This window comes from Daphnia pulicaria, chromosome 6, assembly GCF_021234035.1.
Source record: "Daphnia pulicaria isolate SC F1-1A chromosome 6, SC_F0-13Bv2, whole genome shotgun sequence".
NCBI lineage: Eukaryota > Metazoa > Arthropoda > Branchiopoda > Diplostraca > Daphniidae > Daphnia > Daphnia pulicaria.
In genome coordinates this window covers 8,449,801-8,475,450 of record NC_060918.1, presented here as the reverse complement: position 1 = coordinate 8,475,450, position 25,650 = coordinate 8,449,801, and the positions used below count along the sequence as shown (strand labels likewise).

Below are 25,650 nucleotides of genomic sequence, written 5' to 3'. Positions count from 1 at the left end.
CATCTGTGGCATATTACGTATGATCCAGGGATAGGCCTATTGTGTTGTTGGATCGCTTCATAAAAAGAAAGGAAACATCCATGAAACGGGGTATTTACATGATCGGCATTCCTCTTTTTCTTTCAAGTTCCAGACTTCCACGTACTTGTATCCTCCTCCTTTGAAATATATTCACATCACGATACTGATTATCTCGGCATGTCGTGGATGTTGGTTCTCTCTCTCTCTCTCTCTCCAATTTCCTTCTGCTCATTGTCGTTCCTCTTTATATCTTTTCCGAGACGAGTGTTAAGCATTCATTTACCCTCGAGTTCGAAATTTGTTTTCCTTCTCTTATTTATTTATTGTTTTATTTTGTATTGTTTCTCGGACGAAGGAGGATAAACAAAAGTCAAACAACGAAGGGCTATAAGAACACAAATCACGATCCTCTCTATTCATTCCGTCTCTCTCTCTCTCTCTCTCTCTCCCCTTAAACTTTCTCATGTGTGCAACATGAAGATGTATTCGATCGTCGTCGATCGAGAGATAAAAGCTCCCGGCCGTGATGGACGGCTAGCATGTCTACGGGGCTAGCTAGTTATCTAGACCCCGACGAATATACACGACGATTGTTTTGTTGCCGTTGTTGTTGTTGTTTCCCATCCAGCGCCTCTCTTTTTCCTCATCAAATAAATGCAGCTGAAAAAATGTATCGGAGTCGGCCGATGAATCACTTGACTGCTGGGGTCGAGGAGCCGGCTCATTCAGCGTGCAGTCATTAGCATATGTATGCATAAGCCAATGGATAATAAAAACAACAGCTCCCGTCTCATTATCTCTATCGTTTCACGACTTCATCTCTGATTGTGTTCATGTCCCGCTGAGCTGGTACCGGCCAGCACCACAGTCATCCGTGCACGCAAGAATAAGAAAACAAAAACAAAAACAAAACAAAAAAAAACTCGTGGTTTTTGCTACTACATTCTACAATGTACGTCAAGTGCCTAATTAGCCTTTCATTTGATTGTTATTTTCTTTTCCTTCTTTCTTTCTTTTACGCTTCAATGCCTCGACTCGTCAGCTATAGGCACGTTGTTACACGGCCACTCGGTAATGGCAGTGTAATTGAAGGCGGATTTGATATAGAGTCGTGTAATGGCATCGCATGAAAACGAATCAATGCCAAACTTCCTGATTTTCATCCGCTGCCTGGATCGTCGAATTCCAATATACGCCAACGGTCGGAATTTACCGTCCCGACTGGCAGCTCGCAGTAGAAGCGAGCAAAGCAATCGGTGGAAGAAGAATGGGAAAAACACGAAGGTGGACCGTTGAGGTCATGCTTTCTTGTCTATCAAGTGATTGATGACACTGATCGACAACCACGAAAACCGAATACTATTACTATTTACTATCCAAGCATCGACTATAATTCATTTTTTCTTCTTTTCAATATTTCTTCATGTCCTGACGGAGAGTATTTACCTTTCCTCTTCACATGGGATAACCACGGCAACAGCTAATGCTCGCTCTTCACTCATCTTTTTCCCAGCGAAAAGAAAAAAAGAAAAAAAAGAGAAAAAGCCGAAAGAAGAGAATAGCATCCATCCGTTGAGGCCGAATGACGGATCCTGATGCATAACTCGACAACTGACTGGAACCAGCAGCACACGCAGCAGTCACTACACTCCCCACGACTGTCCCATCAGAATCCGAATTAGAGAAAACAACAACTAGGGGTAGGGCGAGCAAAGGCGCAACTAAAGGAGCCGCAGGTATTTGAAAATAAGTATAAATGGGACTGCATCTGCATCAGCCATCAGCATCAAGAAGATGGAGGATGTCATGCTTTTTTGACAGTGGGGAATTCTCACTGACCAATCCATTCTATTTTCGAGTTTCCAGCTTTTGCATCTCTCCCTCTCTCTCTTCCGCGTATTCTCTCATTTTCTTTCTCTGGCTTCATCAATCAACGTTCCAGTTTGTTTGAGCCCCCGTATTCCAAGTTTAGATCCGATATCCAAGTGCCCGAATCCCGAAGCGATGACGGTGACGTCGCGACGGACACACCAAGCGCGACACAGCAGCGCACTAGTGGCGTTCGTCTATACTTGGCCACTGGGAAAGAATCTGGCCAATTGGCTGGTCCCCGCAACGATGGACGAGGCTCTCGATCGACGACAAAAGCAGCGGATAATGAGGAAACGCAACCAGCGCGCTCATATTCCAACCAGTTTCAAGAACCACATCGTCAAAAGCAAGAAATATTATGAAAATCCAATGACGACGAACCTTGACAAGCTCCATCCTTTTCCCGACCTCTTAGCTTCTATATTCTAAGGAGCGAATAGTTTATCAAGTTCATCAAAAGTATTTAACACAAGAGGGCCTTCAAAAAATGGACGAAAAAACAGACAGAAAGTTTCGAGTATTCGACCCAGCAGACAATAGTCGAAAGAGACTCGAGTTTCCTTCAAATTTACTTTTTTCCTTTTCTTTTCCAAATCGGTTACAAACCGGTGGCGCAGAAGCCGTATAGCCTACTACGGGAATAGTCCTACGTGCTTATAGATGTGACCGCGGGTGAGGTGAAGACGCTTGTGCGAGACAAAAGGAGAAGAGTCAGACTGCGGAAGAGAGTCAAAGAGAGAGGTTTGGTGACAGCTGGTTCATCGTTCAAATGTCGTGACTTTTTACGCTGAGCACGAGAAACGAGGACGAGCCAATAGCTGGGCGGTATTGCTTTTTGTTAGTAGACCTGACCTGTTTATAGTACACATACGGTATACTATACACGTCGTACATCTATTCATTTTTTTTTCGTCCCCTCCTGTTTCAAATTTTTTATTTTCGTTCCTTTTTTTCAATCAACGGTCCGTTTTTTTACGAGTTTGGCCATTGCCGCCGACGCCCACCATCTCCGACGCCACCGCCAACTTGGCCACCGCCTTCGTTTTCATTTCGTGGCGCAGCAACTGGCCATCGTGCAATGCAAAGTGAGTGGCGGCACTTGTCATCCTTTTCCTCTGTGTAGTGGCTAAACGAGACTTTTTCTTAGCTAGAGCCTCTAACAGTCGACCCCTTTTTCTCCTCATTTAGACCCTTAGCCGGTCAGACATGTCTCGATGCTCTCATCCCTATCCATATGCAGGGATATGACATGGCAAGAGAAAGAAAAGGGAACTCTAAAACTCGATAACCATGTCATCCTGCAATGAGAGAACACAATTGGCGGCTCGGACAGAACAGAGCTCGATGTCACACATGCCATTTGTCTTTCATTCGTTTTTCTCTCCTCCCATCCACTACAAGGATCCGTAAAGTACCCAAAAAGAAGCAGCCGCCAAAAACACAGTCCGAATGCATTGAACTCAAATGCAACATTAAGGAAGTGTGAAGGGGAAATTACAAGGAGAGAGAGAGAGACGACAAACAAAAGGCAAAAGATATATTCATGCTGAAATGGTCGCGTCAGAGTGTTGGCGATTTAGGGCGGCCATGTCTGACCGAGCGGCGACGGCGGCCTCCTTTTCAAAGGAGACATTTCTTTTTTTGTTAGAAGATTGCGTCAAATGGGTTGTAGCGCCGACGGATGGGCCCGCCAGACATCGGTAAGAGAAAGAGAGAGAGAGTCAAGTGCGACCGCCTTGCCGGCCAACAAAGCCGTTCGTATAGTTGGCAATGCAAGAATAATGGATGGTCAATGCAGGCCAAGAATGTCTAGAACGTGATCTATGAACCAGCGGAGAGGTAAAGAGAAGAAAAGAACAGCGATACGGCAGACGGACATGTCGGCAGGCAGGCAGCATCATCATCATCATCTTTCCGAGCCCCACTGCCAAATAGGAAAAGTGAGTTTTGAATGCCAAGGACAGGAGCTCAATCGTGTTTGTGAGGCCAGCAAGACAAAGCCTACAATTCAAGTCACTGGCGTTGCCCATCAAAGCCGTGGAAATCTGAGATATTTTACCAATCGACCCTCCCCCTCTCTACACGGGAAAATAATCAAGGGAAAACGAAACAAAAAACATATGGGAAAAGACACAGCGCATTTTTCGAGATTTTTCATTTTTTTGTTCACACGCCCATGACCCTATCACGAGCGTTGCACGAAGACCACCTCCTTCCCCTCGATTCATTTTCCTTTCAATCTCCAATCTTTTTTTTTCCTATTTCAATTCAAAACCGGTCGAAGAATTTAAATTTTTTCCCTTCGCCTCTTTTTTCCCGCTTTCCGCGAAAAAAAAGGACAACTTACGATACTGCTTACGCCTCGAAAGAGTGCCAAAATAGCTGAAGGGTCGCCAATGTCGAACCCTTTTTTGAAAAATCCGGCCGCGTCCGCGAAACGGACGCAAGGAAGAAAAAAGAAAGAAAGAAAGAAAAAAAAGGGAGTGGGACGGGCGATTCGATGCACATGCCATGGTTGTACACTACACTTTCAGCTGCTCTTTAAGAAACTATTGAAATGTGGCGCGCGGCGACTTGTGCCGACCTTCTAACTCTCGTCGTTCTTTTCACCCACTCGCTTTTTAAAAATATATCACTCTGTCCGTTCCGTTTGACTCCTCCGCAGGTTCCACAGACCAGACATTTGGAACATGAAAAGAGAAGCAATCGCCTCACGTCAAAAGGGACAAGAGACCTATGCACTAGCTAATGAGCATCTACCGAACCGACCGAGCGTTACTCATGAGTTAAAAGTCTCTTTTCCAACTCTTTTTCGAAACGCAAATGAATTCAATAAAAGAAAAAGAAAAAAATTTTATAATTAAAAAGAAAACCAAATATAAGGAACTCGACCATTCTCTTCATCTTCGACCATTTCCCAGCTGCTCGATCAAAGTCGACGACGACATTCTTTTCACCTTCCCCTTTTTTCTTCACTTGAATTTATTCCGTCGTCTTTCTAGTTCCTATTTTTTTCACCAATTCCTCTTCTTTTCCTTCCCGTTGGTTTTGTTTATATTCTCCTCCTATTTTGGGATTGAAGAGGTTTAAATGGAAGTCTGTAGATGATGGTTATCGTTTGTTTGGTTTCCTTCAAAATAAGATTCAACAAATTTATGTCGCTCTGCCACGGTTACTCTCCTTTCAGATTTTGAAAATAATTCTCCCATTTTTTTTGTCGCATTTTCAAGACGAATAGTCAAACAATAATGAAATTGTCCGCAGAAAGATATAAAAAAAAACACGATAATCTTGTCGAGGAAGAAGCAACGACGAGGAAAAGGTAAATTGGAAAAGAATGGCTCTATTGCCTTCGAAAGAACAGAGGCTCTCAATTGACTATTCCATTTAGCGCGGTAGCATAATCAGCTAGTTACGGCCGAGAGGGTCGATTCGCGCAAACATAATCAACGTCAAACAAAAAAGGCAAACTCTGCTTCGTCATTCGCCCTTCGTTTTCGAAAAAAATAAAAAAACTTGGCTTTAATTGTGTCTGTGGTTATATAGAGGGGACGAACTGCACAGTCAATTTTGCTTCTTCTGGTTCGCTGTTTGTTTCCCTATCCTGTTCCTTCCTTATTGTGTTGTATACGTTTCGATTCCGTTTCATCAGCAGGTAAAAATCCCGATTTCGGTTGGGATCGATCTTTCCGCGTCGCATTTTCTGCGCGCCTATAAAAATAGCTGAAAGTCGAATATTTTCTCTGACCCGATGTCCCGAACCAAAAATTAGGGTCGCAGACGTGACCGTCCGAGAATCAAGAACGGAATCATAAAGAATCGATCAAGAAGGAGGGAGTAGGTTGGGGTAAGACGAGCGGAGCATGACGCTCATTAGCGAGCTGATCATCACAATTCCTCCGAGAGAGACGAGCCGGGAAGACAAAGAAAAAGTACACGACAACATGGAAGACTGCTGGCGGGCGGAAAAAAAAGAGGTCATCGGCAAATTCAATTTGCTTCTGCTTCTGCGACAGAGACGGACGATTAGACGTGGTCCACGCCGGGGCCTAATTGATGTCGGACATTGGCTTCTCGCCCCCCCTCCCCCCTTCTCCCTTCTCCCCTCGCTATACTCTTCCCTCTTCAGCCTCTGAGATTTATCGGTTGGCAAGAGATGCCCGGACAAGTCAACGATGTGGCCTAATGCGTCCATAATAAGTACACATGAACCGTCAAACGATCATCATCAGCGACTTGTTTGTCCCTGGTCCACTCGCCTTTTGGGAGTTTCTTCGACATCTTCAATTCTACCACCACATCTTCTATAGTAGTAGGTAGGGAGCGAGCCGGATCTTGATCGTGATCACGAGGGATCCTACAGACTACACAACATCTTGTTTGGAAATGCGACAAGAAAGGAAGCGACGCCCACCTACGCTGCTGCTATACACAGTTTTCTTTTCTCTCTTTTTGTTTCTAAGACAGTCTTTTCTCTTTTGGACTCGGTGTCTACCAGAGGAGTCTACTAGCTGGGATTTGATGCATCACATTGAACGTGTCATTGCCAAGAAACAAAGGGGAATGTCACCAAAAACAAAACGACAAAGATAAGAAGCAGCAGCCAAGATTCTTCACAAGAACGAAAAGAAAAAAAGGGAAAAAAAATCCAATAGAGTATGCACGCGAGGTTGGCTGTAGTCGAACAAGAGAAAGGGAGCATATAGCACACTGCATCTATCCTCTCCCGACTATTCGGGCCGCAAACGTACAAATAACCAAAACGCAACATCCCGTCAGACGTGACTTCTTTTTTGCTTTTGTTGTTTTAAATATACCTTACATATATGTATGTGTGTATCTACGTATTACGACTTTTTCTGCCTCTTTTCGGGGGTCGCCATCAGTGATGCCGACCTCCCACGATGAAGGCCCTTGCCTCAGCGACCGACTTTTTCCCCCCATTTTCTCGTTGCCTTTTTGTCTTTTACCTCATTCCCAAGCCCTGGCTCCTCACCGTCGTCGTTCGAGTGGTTTCTCGTTGTCTCGCCTTTTTGTTGTTGTCTCTGTGTGCGGGAGTAGTGCGTAAGCGTCCGCTCTATGGCGAGCGGGTAAGTAGCCACTCGCCAAGGATAGGGCAGGCGAGTCTGGGAGACGGACTGGAGGCGCATGTGGGGAGTGGTGGTGGTGGAGGCGCGGTGTCTCTCTCTTTCCCATTTTTTAATTTGGCACCAACGTGAAACAATTCGTGGCCTTAATTTCTGTACAGACGGTGGCGACCATGATGAAGAGGGCGGACCACCAAAATGGTCAGGCAACGGGACGCATATAAGGAGAGGCCACCAAGGATATGAGAGAGGGGAGAGGAGCCAAGGCAGATTCGATATGTCATTGCGCAGTTAACTTGCCAAGGTAAGATGGCTATATGGCCGCGACCCCCACAACTATCTGCCTCCCTATATGCCCCACACACGCAGCAGAGTGGCAGGTGGTCCTCGTCACCCGCTGCCCCCCCACCGCAGTCGACTGGAGTCGCTCGTCGTGCGAGATGATGTTTTCCTTTTCTTATTCCCCTTTTTTATGTGATTATTATTTCTTCTTTCTTTCTTTCGGCTGGGCTTCTCGACGCCCATATCTCAATGACGCTGCTCTCATAACGGGTGACTCACGCTCTTTTTTCTTGTCTCAAATCGGCCAGTTTTCAATTCGACAACAAAATCCAACCAGTTAATTTGTTCTCATTTCTACGACACTTCTATGACACGCAATGTCAAAAAGAAATGTAACAATAGTAATTTTGATGCAATATTTTGATATTCTACAATTTACGCTTTGGTCTCCCTATGTCGTTGAACTGATTATCTTTCGAAGAAAAATTGCAGGTGTTATTGCAAGAGTTTAGAGAAAGAGTGTTTGGGTTGATTGATGCGTCTTGTTTTTCCCCTATACTTTTTTTTTTGAAATTTCGTTAATTGTTTTCCCTGCGAACGGGGGCGAGGTTAGTTCCCAACGGGTAAATCATCATCATATCGCGGCACGGCATGGCTGCACTTGCGATCAAAACAAGCTGGGCGATGAAGAAAGCAACGCAGTGCGGGGGGTTACGAGGAAACTTCGCAGGGAGTCAAAAGTCAAAAGTCTTTTTGTCTCTTTTCTACCTCCTGAACGATTCGTAATCGCATTCTTCGTCTTTCTATGTATCCCCGGCGATCTTTTCTCCTTTTTTATTGATTTTGTTTTGTTTTGTTTCTCCGTCTAGCCTTTTCTCGTGTCGCGTGTTGGTCCTGCCTCTTCTTCATGCTGATGCCAAAGGAGACTGCCGATTGGAATGGAGAGACCACCACTGAATGACTCGTTCGATTCAGCATTATGATAGCGAGGGGGCGGCAGATGGGGACGGACCCTGAGTCAGAAAAAGACCGCAAACTCAATGCGCACGACAGCCGTGATGGCGCAATCGGTTGGTTTCACAAGACGACGACGACGACGACGACAACGACGACGATGGGCAAAGAGAAATGACGACCAAAAAGAGAAGAATACAAAAACGAAAACAACACGGCAATATAAAAAGAAAGAAGAGAAAGAAAGAAAACGGCCATCCGTGTGTGGTAAGAGCGATCGAGCACGCGCTGGACGAGCACAAGATCTGTTCTTTTATATTTCATTTCTTAAATTGTTGATGCCTCTAAAGAATGTGTACGTGTGTGCGTGTGTTGTTTATTTTTTTTCCCCCCGAAAGAGAAAAAAAAGGGCGGACTGACATCACCGTTACCAATAACTTTGACGGCGCATACAGCGGAACCATCAAACCACGAAAATGCAACGAATCTTTAGAAGGAGGGGGGTAGTGGTTTGCGAGCAAAAACGGACTAGCCCAGCAAAAGTGACCCAAACGACCTCAAACCCGGGAATAGATTTTTTCCTTCTTTTATGATTATTTCCCTTTCGGTAAATAGACGCAACGTGGCTGGGTGCGCGTTGCGTTGCGACTGTGTGCCGTACGGGCAGCACACGTGAAAGGGAGGTGAGATGAATTGAAATGTGGAACGAATGGTCTTTCACGCGGGGCGTTGCTAAATGCTCCGAGACGCGTGCTCATTCTTTTTCTTTTCTTCGTCTCCATTCACTCTCTTCCTTCCATTCGTTATTTCCTCCTTTCTTTCATTATTCCACTTTGTGTCTTTTGGCTCTTTTCTTCTGCTGGGCTAATCTCATCGCCGCTGAATTGTGTCTACTCTACACTCGAAGCCTTTTACTGTAACCTGAAGAAAAGAAGAGCCGCTTTCAAAAAAAAAAATAAATAAATAAAGTTGAGCCGTGCGTGAGCTTCGACATTCGAACGGAACATGTCTACCACCAACGGGTCAGAGCGCTACGGCCACCACTCGGTGCTCATAACAGGGAAGAGAGAGAGAAAAATAAAGGCGGATGAAGGATACTACACCAGTCTGTGTGGGGTAACACCTGCACGACTTTATTATAGACATATCAAACGCAAGCGATTCTTTTCTTTTCATTACCGTCTTCCATTTGCTTGTTATATTTGACTTTTCTGTTTGTTTTCCGCCGACTATTTTCTTTTTTCTTTGTGTTACCTTTAGCCTGCCCGCCCTCTTTCTGATCAGACATCCATCCTAAACACCCAGCCCAACCTCTCTCTCCGGATAGTCAACATACATATAGATGAAGATACTCCGCAATGCACAAGAATGGTGGCGGCAAAGCATTTGAAAGCTTTCGAAATCGCCGCCATGTTATACGGGCCCGTATTTGACTAAAATTATGAAGCACGACAGCTATTAAGTGAGGACAGTGAAAGAAGTTGGTGCTGGAGAGAAAGAAAACACGCTCGAAAGTCAAGTTTCGCCATAAAAATCAAATCATAAAAAAAAGGCACAAACGGAGAAAAAAATTCGGAAAGAAAAAAAATTCAGTTCAAAAAATGAATAAGAGCGAACAATAGCGAGCAAGAGTTGATATAGTGCCGTTTGAGTAGAGAACCAGACAAGCGTTTAAGAATGTCACGAATTTGTTTAATTTTGGTATACGTGTTTTCTTTTTCCTTTATCTGGCGCACTCTTTTATCTCTGGAACAGATATATAGCGTATCTAGTATACTATGTCTAAAAGAAGGTCTGCAAAATTGGCAAGCCAAATTGTTCCTGGGCGGCCGAGGAACGAAGCAAATCATGCCCATGTTCTGCGCTGTTGGACCTGGAAAGTAACTCGAATTTATTAATAGTTACCATCCAGGCTAGTCAAGGTCTGACAAGAAAATGTCAAGTTTCAGTTTTGTTTGAAAAGATTGGAGGAATTTGATCAAGTAAAAGCGTCGTAATCAAAGTCATCAAAATAGGTTGCGTAAAACAAGAAGGAAGATGTCGACGACGACGACGACATTTCAAAGGGTACAAATGAATCGGTGTGTCGTGATTGTTTTTGGACATCTTCTGTTGGTGCGGTAATGGTTCGTATCCAAGTCCAACGCCACTGTTTTTTGTTTGTCTTTTGGTTTTTGTTAGACGAGAGGGTTGTTTCTGGTCTGTTAAGCCATGCAGACCAGCAGATAACTGGTCTGCAGGGCCAGTGAGTTCTGTCTATCTTGTCTCTCTCTCTATCTTTCTATCTCTAGCTCTTTATAACACCGGTTTTCCTTTGGGGATTGCGCGTTCAAGTTGCCGAGAAGTCCAGGGATGGACAGGGAAAAAAAGATAAAAACAAGGAATGAAAGACAAGAAAGATTAGAAAGAGAGAATCTGTCGCTTCGATCCGCTTGGCAGACCATCACCGACACGAAACGTCAGAAAACCAGCGCCACAGCAAAAAATAAGCCAAATCCAACTAGCCTTCCTCTTTTTCTAGGGCGGATGCAGGGTTTTGTGTGTGTTTGTGCGTCCACAACTTTCAAAGAACAGAGCCCCATTACTTAATAGTTGATACCAATTATACTTTGTCCCCTTACACCTACAGGGTTACATGATACTTTTGCGTAAATAAATATCTCCCATCCGTAGAGCTAGGAAATTACCTACACTTTACGTAGGGGGAGGGGGGGGGCAGAGAAAAGTGTGTGCAAAATTAAGAAAAAAGACGAAAAGATCCACAACCCCGAATACTAGTAAATACACGAATAGTATCTTGATAAGATGTATCAACCATTCAAAAAGAACCGCGGCCGGCAATTGCTAGAAAAAGTCCGAGTCACCAAACCGTGGAGAGTTGGTCTGTACATTACACACGAAATATTTCAAAGTCTTCAAACTCTTCCCGCTTCACTCGTTTTTTTTCTTTCGTTTTCTTATTTGATATTGTTTTGTTTTTTTTCCTCTCTCTCTCTTTATTTTTAACATAAAAATGTTTTAAATCCTGAAAAAGAAAAAGAAAAAAGAAAACCAGAAAAAAAAAGTATTTCTGTGCGGAACGGACCACCGTTGAGCGCCGCGCTCAGCGGGGGCGGTGGTCGGCGTTGTTTCTTCATCTTATCTTTTCATTCGTTATTTTTACGATGATTCGTCAAGCGTCTCGGACTCATAGTCCGGCATTTCCCGGACACGCTACATTTAAATTCGTGCGGACCGACATGCCAATGTCCATTTATTATTACTACCATTATTTTCCCCCAAGAGATTGAATCGGTCAAGCGGGTTTCTTTTTTTTTTTCCATCGGCTTGAAATACCTAGGCTTAGGCCCGTACTTATTTTGTATCGACTCTTCTTGTGCGATTGCCTTCTTCTTTGGTTGTTGATTCCGGCGGATTTGATTTAGGGTTTTTTTTTTAATATTCATTGAATCTGTTTTGAAAGGCCTTTCGTTCAGTCTAGTCTTTTTTGCTTCGTATGTCTTGAGGGTGGTGAAAGGCGAACAATTTGGAACCAATTGAAATCGATGTAGAATAAGATGGATGATTCTTCTTACCGGAGTTGATCGTGTTGGATCCGGCATCAGCAGTGGTGGGGCCTTTGCCCGGGCCGGAGCGATCCTCCTCTCCTTCAGCTTTGACGGAATAAGACGAGCCGCTCTGTCCAACTGCTCCGCCCTCGGTGGCCATATCGTCGTCGGCACCACTGGCCGGGGTTGATGAGGACGAGACGGCAACCGTCAACCGGCGACTGTTGATTGGTGCCGAAATGCTGGGCCTTCTCAAGCAGACGGATCCCGTAGCGGCGGATGCGGTGCTCCCGCTACTCCCACCGCCGTCGATCTGAAGCGGGAGGTCGTCACCGTCAGGTCCGCCACCACCGCGGCCGGAACGGGCGCACATTACCCGGTAGTTTTCTTTGTTGCAAGAGAGGACCTTGTGTTGGATGAAGCGGACGATCTCCCCCAGCGGGAACTCTTTCCTACAGACGCCGCACGTCAGCGAATCGGGAGCCATTTCTTCCGGCTCTGCTTGGCGTGACAGCAACAACAACACAACAGCAACAACAAAAAAGAAAAAAAAATGAAGAAGACTGAAAAACAACCCCAGAAATACAAGAAGAAGAAGAGGAAAAAGAAAAAAAAAAACGTCGAAAACAATGTGGAATCAACCGAGCGTAGCGACGCCCAAAACATTAGAAAGAGGCTAAACAAAATCTACGTTCTCTACTTGTTCGCTCTTGATTCCATCGTCATTGGACGGCCGACTCTAGCTGGAATTTTAAAAGCTATAATACAGCCAAGACTTCGAAAAGCCATTTTTGATTTGTTTCTTTCATATGAAAGAAGAAGAAGAAGAAGAAGAAGAAGAAAAAGAAGGGAAAAATTAATTTTTAATACTGGGTGGATCTTCACTTTGCGCTCCAGTCAACTCTTTCATCTAGGCCTCTGTTATGTTTTTATGTGTTTAGTTTACCGATCGTTTCTTTTATTAGAGTTTGAATAACAATTTTAACAGCACAAAAGGTATGCAGAACCAAATTATTGGAGATTGGAAAGCCGTTTGGTGTGGCTCTAGAATAAAAATAATAAAGTTCCGGGCATAATTTAACGCGTGAATGCTTTAAGATGTCGCATTGTTTTTGGTTTTTTAAAATACATTTTTGGTTTCTTATCATCACTGAATAAGAAGTTTTGTTTCGTGTGAATTCAGCACGCACAGAGCAACGAAACAACAGTTAGGGAACTCAATCAAAGTTGAAGAGGAACGAGAGAAAAATGCCATAGTTTCCAAAGAAATGGATGAGAGGGCTTCACTGGAGGATTCGTTAAGTTGGGCGTTTTTCTCCCCAATTTTTTGGTTCTCCCTTCTCCTAGTTAGTCCACCTTAAACGTCCGCACTTATCAAGCTCTTTTGGAAAAGAGAAGGGAAAAAGAGACCTCGTTACACAATACGGCGGAACTAGTAACCTCGAGAAGGAAAGAGGGGTGAGGAAAAAAAAAACAACCGCTGAAATCTCGGATTTCATTCGACGGTGGCTTTCACGGGCCAGTTTGGAATGGGTTTTGGTGTTGGCGTCTTAGGGAAAGTGCCGTCATATTTCCAAGAGGGGCCCTCAAAATAAAATGTCGTGCCAATGCCAAACTTCGGGATGAACGGTGATGCAAGACATCCGATTGCCCTCCTTTCCCCCCCCCCCTTCACCTCTTGTTTCTCCCTCGTCGCATGGGAATCCGGGGGAAAATGCAATAGAGAAGGGGGGAGGGGGGGAATGAGTTGGCTAAGGAGTTGCGCCTTGTGACACGACCGAGGAAAAGGGGGTTATGGAACGTTCCCAACAGTATCTGGTTGCCGAAACAAACAACAGGATGTTCCGCCAAGTTCATCGGTAACACACCAACACACGACAGCAAGTCACAAAGAGGCCCAAAGAGAAGGAAGAAGAAGAAGACGAAGGCGAGGGAACGAGTCTAGTAAAGGGAGGAAAACAAGCGCGTAAAGGGTGGAGCGCGGCGTGCCGGTTCCGTCACATAGAGGAATGAGTTACACGCCCGGACGGACGGACGGGAGAACCAGAGCCAAATAGAGAGAGAGGGGGGTAGGGGGCAACAACAACGACACATAACACACACATTTACGAAGAAAATACACAAAAAGGCCAAGTTTCTTATCCAAGTAAAAAGGAAAAAAAAAATGTCCAAAGGAAGTCGACATTTTCAGTGAGGGAGGAACAGGAGCAGCAGCAGCAGCAACCCGGAATAAATAAATCTACCCCCGACGTTTTTTGTTTCTTAGCTTCTTCTTCCGCTCCTTACTTATAGATATTCCATACATTCTAGTTGGAGCTTAGGAAGATTCCTCCGCTTCTTCCTAAGTCGTCTAAGTTCCTTTCTCACGATTTATTAGAGGCCGTGTGTGTGTGTGTGTGTTTTGAGAGGTGGAGTGCAGTCGGTGCACACACTCAAGTAGCCAACATCCGATCGGTGATGTGAGCGGACGCCACAGCATCCTCTGCGCTACTCGCTCCGGATACTTGCGGTACTTTTCCCTGCGTTTCTCTGTTTTTCTTCTCTGTTTTCCCTTTTCTCCAGTGGCTGCTGATCTCGATATAAGTAGCAACAATCTATACACTTCCTGTGGCGTCCGTTTTTGGTGGTTTTTTTCTATCCTCGCATGGAGTCTTTTTCTGTCCCCACCAACTTTGGTTTTGTGTGTCCTTTTGTTGTTGCTGTCGTTTTTGTTGCACGGCTGGCTTTTTGGCCGTCGGATGAGATTGGTATCAATAGTGACCGAAAAAGCCTCGACCGCAAGCCAAGATGAAATGGAAAGATGCAGCGAAAAGGGAAACAATAGCGCGCGCCACCCACACGGTCGTCCTCCTCCCATGTACCCCCGAAGTCGGTTCCAACCGGTACCGACCTGATTTCATCTCCTGATATTTTATTTTCCCCTTTTTTTTCTCTTTTCTTCTTCTTGTTTATTTCATCGTCATTTTTGCGTTCTTGTTTCATTCCGTCGGGGGCCCTAATCAAAATGAAAATAAGGAGCCAAGTGACGTCAGAATTGACAGTGTGACGGATGGGCCCAGTTGGCCATGCGGCCTCGACGCGCGCGGTGTCGCGCCATAAGCTGCACGTCCGGTTAAAGGTCTGACCACGTCCATCATTTCCCCGGTTATAAATAAGCCAATGCGCGCACGCTCCGTGTGTGTGTGTGTGTGTCTGCCCTGTGTCCTGCCCCTGCGTCTGTCTGTATCCCTCTCTTTCACACTCGCTGCCACAGACACACGCAGACCAGCACGCTACGCCGCTTCTATATAGATTTCTGGAGCACTTGTTATTATTTTACACACTCGTGGACTCAACTACTAATCGGCATGCCGGATGCAGGACATGTGTTGACAGTTGGGCCGGCCACCTTGCCCCCTAGCTCTATATAGCAGCTATAGGGCTGTGAATGCGTAAGCGTCGTATGTCCGGTGGTCGTTGACGCTTCACGATACGATATTAAATATTGATATGAATTTCAGCTCTCGTTTTCGTCCAAATTCGTCCATATTCCTTTGAGTTCATGCAAGTAAAAACAAAGAAACGACTACCGGAAAAGTGACAGACGAAGCGCAAGGAGCTGCCGAGTCCCGTCTTATGAAAAGCGACAACTGGCCCTGGTCGTGGCAGTTTTTAAGTCATTGATTCGTCTTGATGACAAATTGAAAAAGCGCATTGCAGAAATGGTTCGACTCGTCGCGTGAAGTGGCTGGCCGGGCCAAACGTGGCATCGTGGTATGGCGGGAGCGACCCGAAACGTGACCCAAAATGGGCTCGTCCTTTTTGTACGTTTTCCTCATCCGAGAAATGCGAGGAACTATCGCCTTTTCCCATTGAGTAAAGTACACATTGCAAGAAGCAATATCGCAGCTTCGTCACATGCCAAAATCGAAGCTTTTCCCTACGTCCCCCCTTCCTGCGTTGTCCTTTTATTTCTAGAAAATAATTCCAAGACTTTGTCAGCAGCCATCGTTCATTCGTGCAACATCTTCTGATTGAAAATGACAGGCTCTCGTTTTTCAAAACCGCTGGGAGGCAGAAAAGAGAAGAGAAAGAGAGAAAGGCACGTCGTGTCAGCCGGTTTTATTCGGTGCCGCACGAAACGACGGCCACGAAAATCTGTAAGGGCCCAGTTCTGGTCGGTACCGTTGTTCTGCCAATGGAGAACAAGAGATAATAATGTTTGGCTGCTCTTTGGCCAACTCCAACAGTTGAACTCGTGTATAGTTAACAGCGAGAAAGGGAAAAAAAATAAACAAGAGATTATTCAGAATAAGAAAGAACAAAATTCAAATGTGGAGCGGGATTTTATAAAAGGTTAGGTTACAGGATATGGAAGTTGGACGTTTGTTAATGGGTGGCCGTCAAACGAAAATCAATGACTTTCCCTTCTTTCTCCCCCTTTTTACCTAAATGCGTTATTATGGATGGCGTGAAAGACATAGGTGACGGGATCACCACCGTCTATCAAAGGGAAAGGGCTGCTATGTTTCACCCACTTTACTATAACCCTCACCTGTTGCTATCACCTACTTGGACGCCTGCAACTCGGTGCCATTCCATTATAACACGCCCTTCAATCACACGTCCAGTTAATGAGATTTGAAACCAAATACCGGTAAATGATTTCTTGATTAATCAAACAGTATGAAACAAATCACGATTGAAACTCGATATGGAAAGACTTAAAATTGAGAAAAAGACAAAAAAAAAAAAAAGAGCAGAGGGGAATGAAACGTTAACGGCCTCTTGTGCATCTGACCTGAATCTCACGTTGGCGACCCTCACCGAAATTTCGTTTTAATGAACGTCTCCTATTTTTTATTTTTTTATTTTTTGTGCGCTTTTCTTTTTAATCATCTCTCCTTGGCCCTCTCTCGCTATCGTAGTCACACACGAAGTTTGCTCGTTCTCTGTTACGCTGATGAGAAAACAACGGGCAACAAAAGAGACCACAAAGAAGGGGGCGGGAGCCGAGGGAGGCATCTACTACACAGAGTTGCGAGTATAGAATAAAAACGTTGCACGACCTCTTCTGCCTACACCGGTTGACCTCAACCTCCTCTCCCCCCTCCCTTCAAAGAAAAAAAAAAACTGCATGAAAGCCACCCCGGAGATCACAAACAATCTCTCATTCACGCGCCCATCCATTGAAACGTCACGCTGACCTCTCGTCACTGACCTCGCAGCTCTCTCCTTCCCGTTCTCCACCTCTCATTCTGTTTGCAACGTCTCTTGGCTTCGAAAGCCATTTCCTTTCATAAATCTTCAACAACCGAAAAAAAAAGAATGAAATCAAGAGGAAAAACGGGGAGGAGAAGAAGAAAAAAAGAAAGATAAGGCGAGAGATGCCGTCCAGTTTGGTCGTTGGAGCGCGTGAATCATTCGGGAAAGTATAACCTGGCCGCGGGGTGCCCCCCCCCCTCTCGACAATCCCGGCCAAAGAGGAGTGTGAATGAAAACAACAACTATGTACGACGCCATGACCTTTATGATCCCCGACGTTTTTTTTTCGTCTTTTTATATTCTTATTCTTTTTGTTCTTTTTCCTTTGGTTTTTATTTCTCTTTTTTGAGTTTTTAGCTTTTTAGCTTTTTACCCTGTGTCTCTATGCACTATTCTTCTTTGGCCAACAATGAGAATAGAAACGAGTCTGGACAGTGAGAGCACGCACGCACCAAAGTCGTGCCTGGCCCATCGCCCTCGACGCGCCGGTCAAAGATCGAACGACGCCTATTGCTTGTCGACCAACTGGAACTCGATATCCGGTCGCCAGGTAACGAGATGACCCCCAAGACATCGAGCGCACAACACCACGCCTCCTCGACGCCATTAAACGTACTTTCCATTTTGCCATTCACCGCGTTTCTTTTTTTATTTCTTTCTTTCTTTCTATTTGCCCACCGAACAATAATCCCAAAAGGCTCTGCTGAAATGTCCGCACTTTTTCTATTTCTCTTTTTGATTCTTCTTCTTCTTCTCCCTTGGCTCAGAACTGCACCGTAGCAGAGCTGGCGTAGTGGCGTACCGGTACTTATAGTTTGTTCGACGGGCGTCACTGGCTAAAGGAATAAATAAATAAATCATGTGGACGCTAGTGGAATCAACCTTCATTAATCTTCGGCTCCCTCCCGTGTGTGTATACCTCAGTGGTTCGTTTGTACAGGCGGCGGCGGGCGTCTACTGTGTACAGCACGAGAGGCAACAGACAGGCACGCAGGCAAAGTGAATAAAAAGACGGGGCGAAAAAGACCGCTGAATACAAACCGAGATGGAAATAAATAAATAAAATGATAGAAAAGATAGAGAAAAAAAGAAAGATTCCATTTACATTGATTAGCAACTGCTGTGGTCTATGGTCTGGCTCTGCTCGGGCGGCGCGCCCACCAGCTCAGCGTCGAGTTGGGCGCTTCGGCGTCGTGGGCGGGGGAGGCAAGTAGAAAGAGGCTACTTGATTCTGACCACTCGCCAGCCGTGACAACACGTCCGAATCAATACGTGTCGCTTTCTTTTCTGCCATTTCTTTCTTTTTTTTGTTTTTTTTGTCCGCTCACATATCGAGCGATTCGATCAATCGACGTGGAAAAATTTCAATAAGAAACGGGCATAGAGCCCGTCTGAGTAGAGAAAAAAAAAAGATTTACATTTGTAATGAAGGCGAGCCACCAAGAGTATTGATATCGACTAAGAGAGCACAAGACGGAGCCCGGCGGAGATTTTTATCTACTCACCGAAATCCTATGATGGCCAACACAATCGATTTGTTATCATTTCTATTTTTCTTCTCTCCCATTTTTCCCTTTCCAAATGCAAATCTTTTCTTTTCCGAGTCGAGATGGAGAAACAAGAAAAAGAAGATAGAAAAAATGTAGGATGTGGGGTCGGGAGGAAAGAGAGAGAAATATGTAGATATATTATATATATATATATAAACATGGTGACCCGAACGTATTGGGTGGTCCACGATACTCATCACGTGATGCGTTCGAATAAAGAAACAAGAAGAAGAAAAAAGGGAAAAAAAGGAACAAGAACCCTCCCCTCTTTTTTGTTGTCAGAGTTGGTTCGACCGGGGGTCCCAGCGATGCGATATATATGGCCGCTCCACAGAGGAAAACATTGACGTTAGGTTTTAGGTTTTAGCGGTCGTCGCGGACCATTCGAATTTCAACGAAAAAGAAAAAAAGAAGAAGAAGAAGAAGAGAAAAGGATCATAATTCAGTAGTACTAGTCGTTGTCGTTGTGTATTTTCTCGGCCTCTCTTTTAAGGAGAGAGAGAGACGCTGGTTATTATATTATTATTGTTGTTGTTGTGTTTGGGTTGTGTTATGTGTGTCGAGCAAAACGATGGGGCTCTTGGGAAAGTGTCCAAGACGACCACCAGAGGGGTCGCTTCTTAATGGTAGGAAATGTCGACCTCGTAAGTTCATGAGAATGACCCGCGCCAACACTATAAACTGCTAGCTGCTAGTCAATTGCGTACGGGAAGCGCCGAATAGCGCCGGGGCTCGTAAGCAGCGTCGGAAACAATAAAGAAGAAGAAGAAAGAAAAGAAAGAAAAGAAAGAAAAAAAAACAACAGAAATGATGGAATAACTCTCTCGACGAAGACGAAATGATGTTGTGAAGACGAAGAGAGCGTGCTCTCTTGCCAAAAGGTCGGCAAGTGGAGGCGAGCGGACGACCCTTAACGTGACCTCTTTCATGCTCTTTTCTTTCTTCCCCCCCCCCCCTTTGCTTCTTCATTCTTTATTTTCTTCTATTGGTGAAAACCCAAAAGGGCGAGAGAAAAAAGTGGCGTGAGATTCTGGAACGGTGTGATTTTATTTTCTGTTTTCGTTCCCGGGAAACTCATTTCAAATTGAGAGCGAAGACATACAATTCGGAGCTGACCTCTCTTCAATCTTCCCCCCCCCCCCCCCTTTCTAATCATCTTTAAGACCTATTGATTTCTATTTTTGGCAAGGCTTGGGAACCAGCAGTCTTATTTTCTCAAAGGGCACTGCCGGCACTTGTTCCGTGAGTTTTGGTTCGGCGATTCGGTTGTGGCGAGTTGATGGCGCGCATGTTTCATTTCTCGCAAGCGCAAAACAGAAAATAAATGAGTTCGATGCATAAAAGGGAACGTAGAAGAAATGAAATTGGAATTGAAATAAGTGACGGCCAAAAAATAAAAAATAAAAGGGAACAAACACGGAACGTGTAGAAGGAAATAAAAATGGAATGAACCCTGACAAAAGGGTCAGTTCCGGTGCCCATCACCATCCATTTCCGCTCGACACAAAAACCAATATCGAATGAATCAGATGCGGGACAGGCGGTAGTAGAGAACTCATTATTCCTCTTGGTGCGGGCAAAGACTAGACGACACAACCCGGCACACATTCGCTGTACAGTAAAAAAAATAAAGAAAAAAAATACAAATACAAAGAGAGGGACAGCGGAGAGAAAAAGAATGGGAAGAAGAAAAAAAGTGAAGGAAGGGTAGGTGGGAAAATAACAAGAGGGGCTAAACACCTGCGCCACCGTTGATTATTTATTAGCCCTGATGTTTGTTGCACTACGAGGCGTTATTGGAGGTGAATACCCACCGGCCAAATTTTTCTTTTTAAAAAAGAAAAAGAAAAAATTCAATGAGTACCCCGTATCTGCTGTACTGCCACAAGGAAGAGATTAGCAGACGACGTCAAATGGAAAATTGGAAGTTATAACTGGGAATGAAGTGATTGATAATGTGTAACGTATATTCATGAACTAATAAAATATAGGATTGACAACTGGACAAAACAGACCAGCCCATCTGTGTGTCGACAAACAATTGCTTTCTCTGTGCGTACACGGCATGTGTGTTGTTTTGTATGTGAGTTGTATAAGGCGAAAAGCAGCAACGTGACGGCGACTCGGATTGTCGATACGGCGAAACATTTCCAAAGGGTCTGTGACCACAATTTGGGAAACGGCTAAACTGACGTCACGTGCTTGTCTTTCCTTACATCGACACCTTTAAGACGTAACCGAAGACGGGAAAGGAGGGGGGATTTTGTGGGTTAGAAAATCTTTCGGCGCAAATGACGATGATTGATGAATCTTCTCTGCCACTTTGCCCTTCGGAAGAAAACAATTGAAACGCGGGGGAGTGTATAATTGATGAGCTTGAGCTTTGTGTACGTTCGTCTACCGTGTTCGTTTTCCCATCACCAAAGAGCCGCGACCGACTAGCTGGATCCACCAAATTCTCTATTTTCTCCGTCTCTTGTCCTCGTGGATCGTCCCATTCCCAACATCAAAAGAGTGACCGGCAGGGTGTACTCACAAGCGGACCTATCTGACGTCATAAATGGCGCAAAAGAGATTGGGGGGCGATCGCACAGACTTTGAGGGGAATCTCAAAAGAATTCAAAAACCTCGGATGATGGACACGGAAGGTTGGAAGGAAATCACAGGATAGTAGGACGCAGGAGTGGACACCTGTCACACTGAGATGTCAATGCAATAGCTTTTAGCGGCCCGGCTCTATGTATTACCTTGACTGTCTGTCAAGCCGATGACTGTAAGTCTCAATAAGTGCTGCAAAAAGATCGAAAGAACTTTCAATTCGTACGGGATTGTCAAGTAGACAAATAACGTCGACTATTACATCGACTATTTTCGTTTATTTTCCGCTTCCTTCTTTCGAAAGAAAACGAACGCCATAGCTTGAGAGAACACACAGTGGGTAGCGCTACAAATAGGCAAGACACGAACGACGAATTGCCGGTTCTCATAAAGCGATAAGAGATTTTCCAGCAACAACAAAAAGGGAAGAAGAAATCCTTTCGATTGGTGGTAACTCAAAGCGAAGCCGTTACTCTTACAACAAGAAAGAAAAAGAAAAGCCCCGAAATATATAAGTCAATAATAAATAAACAAATAATCCCACAAGAAGTCGAATCCTGTCATGGTCATCTTCTTATCTGCCCAGATTATCATGGCCGGTCAAACCTTCTTCTTCTTCTTCTTCTTGGTTGCCCCCCTCTCTGGCGGTCTCACGGGCTGACCAATGTGACCATTCTTTGCGTCTCTCTTTGTCGCCCTCCAGATTTTTATGTCTTTCTTTTTTGTATAACGACAATCGCCGTCACCGACTCACCGAGCCTTGAACTCTCTCACGCTCTCCCCGACTCGCCAGTCGCCCTCAGACTCTCCCCCAACAAACCGCCATCATCTTTTTCTCTCGATTCTGACGTGGCGGCGAAACCGAATAAACTGGCCCCGACTGTGGAAGAATGTTGTATTATCGTTGCATGCTGCGTTTTGAATGAATGAAAAGAAAATCATCCCAGGATGGCGTATAGGGAGGAGGAAAAGGAGGAGGAAAGAAGAAAAAAGAGAATCACAGAGGGGCGATTTCTGGACGTCTCGTGGACCCGGCGCGCGAGCCCGTTATTGATGGATGACGAGCGAGTCGTCCGGCTGCCCAAGGGTCACTCTCTCGAAGGTCTTCGCTCTTCAATTGTGAACGCCCCAACAACAACACACACACACAGACCAGTAACAAAAAAAAAAAAATCGATGTAGAATAAATCAAAAGGTAGGCAAAAGAGGGGAGCAATGAAAAGTGAAAACGGACCCGGTAAACAACCATTCATTCTCCTTTTTTTCTCGCATCCGCAGAGTCTCCGTGTTGCTTTCCTTTGGCCATCACTGTGCCGAATAACGTCCACAGCTATGACTGCTATTTTTTTTTTCTTCTCTGGCCCCTCTTCAAATCAAAACACATTTCGATACACGAACAGAGAAGATCCATTGTCCAAGTGTTTGCTGCCTTCCGCGGTAGAGTGAATGAGAAGGGGGGGGAAAAAACAACAAGAAAGATTTTGTTTTTCGCTCGTATACGCTCGCAACTTGGCAAAATCATGAACGACCAAACTATACAGTATACTCTGTGGACCTATGCTGTTCTCCCCCCACTATTTCATTGTGAAACGGGGTTTGGCCGTGTTGTGTGAGTGTTGTTCACCAAGTTGACCGCCCATTCACTCGCCCACAGGGTTGTTTTGACCGAAAATAGCCATAGAGACGCGCACGACAGGACACGGCCATCCTTGTCATCTGTTCCCGTTTTTTTTTTCTCTCTCCCTTTTTTTGTCGTTTTCTCTCCAAAAATACGCCGAACAAAACGCCCGAAATCCCAACAAGATTGGCAACGAATCAACTCGGCCGAGTTGATTAGCCGTAACAGACAAAAGAATAATTCTTTTTTTCTTCTTCTTCTTCTTTATATCTTCAACTGTTTCTTCCTCTTCGACAAGTTGAGAGGGTCGCAAAAATCAAGAGTCCGAAAAAGAAGAAAGAGAAAAAAAGAGGGGACGGCGAAATTGAAAGCGACGTCTCCGACGCGACACCAGCGACGCCGTCAACTTCCTTTAATTCTTGTTCCATTCTCTCCGACTCAATTCTCGGTGTCTTTTCGTTTTGTTGTTCAAGGCCCGGTCGGAATTTGTTTCTCAAACTCCTTTTTCTCACTGTCTCTCTTGTCTTATTTTCATTTCTTGGCTTTTCGGTGGAAGAGGGGGAAAAGTTCAGGTTCGAGACATTTAAATTTAGATAACAGAAAGAGCGAGAGACAGTGAGAGAGAGACTGAGAGATGGAAAAGAGGGGGGAGACCAAAACAAAAAGAAAAACTGAAGGGTAACCAAAAAGAAAGAACCCAAAAGGAATACACCGAGGAGGAAGAAAAGACAGAGAGTTAAGACCAGTCGAGTTTGTCTGGACAGTCGACGATCCAATTTCTCATCTAAAAGCCATTCCCCCCTTTCCAAAAACTGCATCTGTCTGATTACTCAAATTGCATTGAAACAACAGCAGCAAAACTGTCCAATTTGTTGGCGATTCATTATTTCAAAATATTCATCCATCCCTGTGTGTCACGTAAATGTGTAACAATAACTTGACAGCATGCGCGAGCTGGCGCATGCGTCAGTTGACGTCGGTCCGGCACTGACCATTCGCTGGACGACGGGCCTAACACTTGGCCGTTCGGACAAATGAAAGAAAAAAAAAGGAAGGGGGGAAGGGATGAAAGTAATAGAAATGGTCGCGGACGGAGTTGTCGTCAGAGAAAACAGACTCGGAGCAGCGGAAGGGCAAGACATGCGCCCTAGGAACGAATTTTTTCCCGTGGATGGCGCGCGCAGCCTATCCTGCCTACTCCCGTCACTCGAAAGAACGGCACCGAGGCAAACACACGACGCCAAATACAAGATGGACAACAAACAAAATAACAATCCAAGAGCCCTTGGATTGAAGAATTGCGATTCGTCGCTAACGGTCAACAAGATGGCGGTCAACAAGACGATTGAGAGAGGAAGGCTTATTTAAAAAAAAAAGATGAAATTGACCAATCAAATGGATCTTACCTTGAGCGATTCGCATGGCGGGCATCTTAATCCTCATGGCGGACGATTTGAAACAATCAACAACTCGATACAAAAAAATCAAGCGACTGCGTCGAAATGGATTGGCTTAATCGCCCCGATGATCCGGATAAACGATCCAAGAAGATGACCGCGCCGGTATTACGGGACGCGCACGGAATCCCCTCGTCGGATAACCGAATTTTAAAAAACAAACAAAAATGAAACGAAAACGAAGTTGGGCGAAACTGGGCGAAGTGATGACACTGTTCAACGCAAACACCACACGAGGATCATCGTTGTTGTTGTAGAGTTTTGTCTAGCCGTCACCAACTTTCTTGATCTGTGTTGTTGTTTTCTCTGTCCGGCTTCTCTTGTTCTTGTTGGTGTGGCGAGCAAATCAAGAGCGACACCGACGAGCGACCGCACTGTCACCGTGATTGTTTCCTTTCGTCGACTGAGCGTCGGGTTGGCTCGTGACGGTTCTTTCTGTTAATCAGCACTTGTGACCAGTTTAGTTAGGAAACGGCTGGCTTCCGAGCGGATGAGAACTCAACATTCAAACCCACTAGCCGAAAAAAAGAGAGAAAAGCACCGGTCGCGTCACTAGCAGCAATGGCGACGACAGTCAAAAGACATGAGTTATATTGTTGATGTTTGATCGAGAAAAAAAAAGACGTGTGTTGTGAACGGTGCGCGTCCGACTGTGTGGCAGCTTGTGAAAAGTTTAGATGCGCTAATGTCTATCCACGGGGAGCGAGAACGAGCGACTTGCGCTCCGGACGGTGACCGACACTCGACTGAGGACTCTGAGAGATTGGGAGCCCGTACCGTACACACACACACACACACAGCGCGCCGCCCCGTCAGTCTGCCCCCAACTCACACACACACACAGAGCAGACCACTACTACTAGAAGCGCACGGTGTGTATAGTGAGCCTGTGCCGCGACTCTCTGCGGCCACTCGACGCTCCTACCCAAAAAACGTGAACGGGGTGACGTGATAGAAAAGAAACGAGGGAGAACGAGAGACACGACTCGACTCGACCAAGTCCAGCCCTACGACTGTGCCGCTACGATTGTTTTTTTTCTTCTTCTTCTTCTTCCTCCCTCTTCGCCCTTTTTTTCCTCCCTACCTCCCCCCCCCACCCACCCGACAGAAAAAAAAGGAGGAGGGAAACTCGTGTGTGTCAGTGTGTGCGTATAGACGGTTCCAGCTGCGTCCACTGATGCGTCGTGGACGAAAAATAAGGGAAAGAGAGTTGCGAGGAGGTGGTATTGGGAGGTGGAGGGGGGGGGGGGGTTGTTGTTGGTAGTGGCGGGATACACCAATCTGAACACAGCTTTTTTTTTCTCCTTTTTTTTGTATTTGGGTTTTCCTCCCACCTCCCACGAACTCAACTTGGATCCCGGACGACGTATTTTTTTCTTCTTCTTTTTTCTCTTTTTTCTTTCGCTCGGGAATCGATCG

General features: G+C 45.2%; 1 protein-coding gene across 2 annotated transcripts in view; it reads right to left on the bottom strand.

The window, feature by feature from the left end:
- LOC124343032 (B-cell lymphoma/leukemia 11A-like) overlaps positions 1-25,270 on the bottom strand; it is a 32,593-nt gene extending 7,323 nt beyond the window's left edge. Inside the window, exons 1-2 of one of the 2 annotated variants that reach the window (XM_046796139.1) lie at positions 24,181-25,270; positions 11,792-12,262 (exon numbers count right to left, since the gene is read on the bottom strand). In XM_046796139.1, the coding sequence (XP_046652095.1) occupies positions 11,792-12,262; positions 24,181-24,217 (508 nt within the window). In that variant the 5' untranslated portion in view covers positions 24,218-25,270. The remainder of the gene's footprint in view (positions 1-11,791; positions 12,263-24,180) is intronic. The other variant, XM_046796140.1, reaches the window with a different exon arrangement.
- Positions 25,271-25,650: the final 380 nt, after the last annotated feature.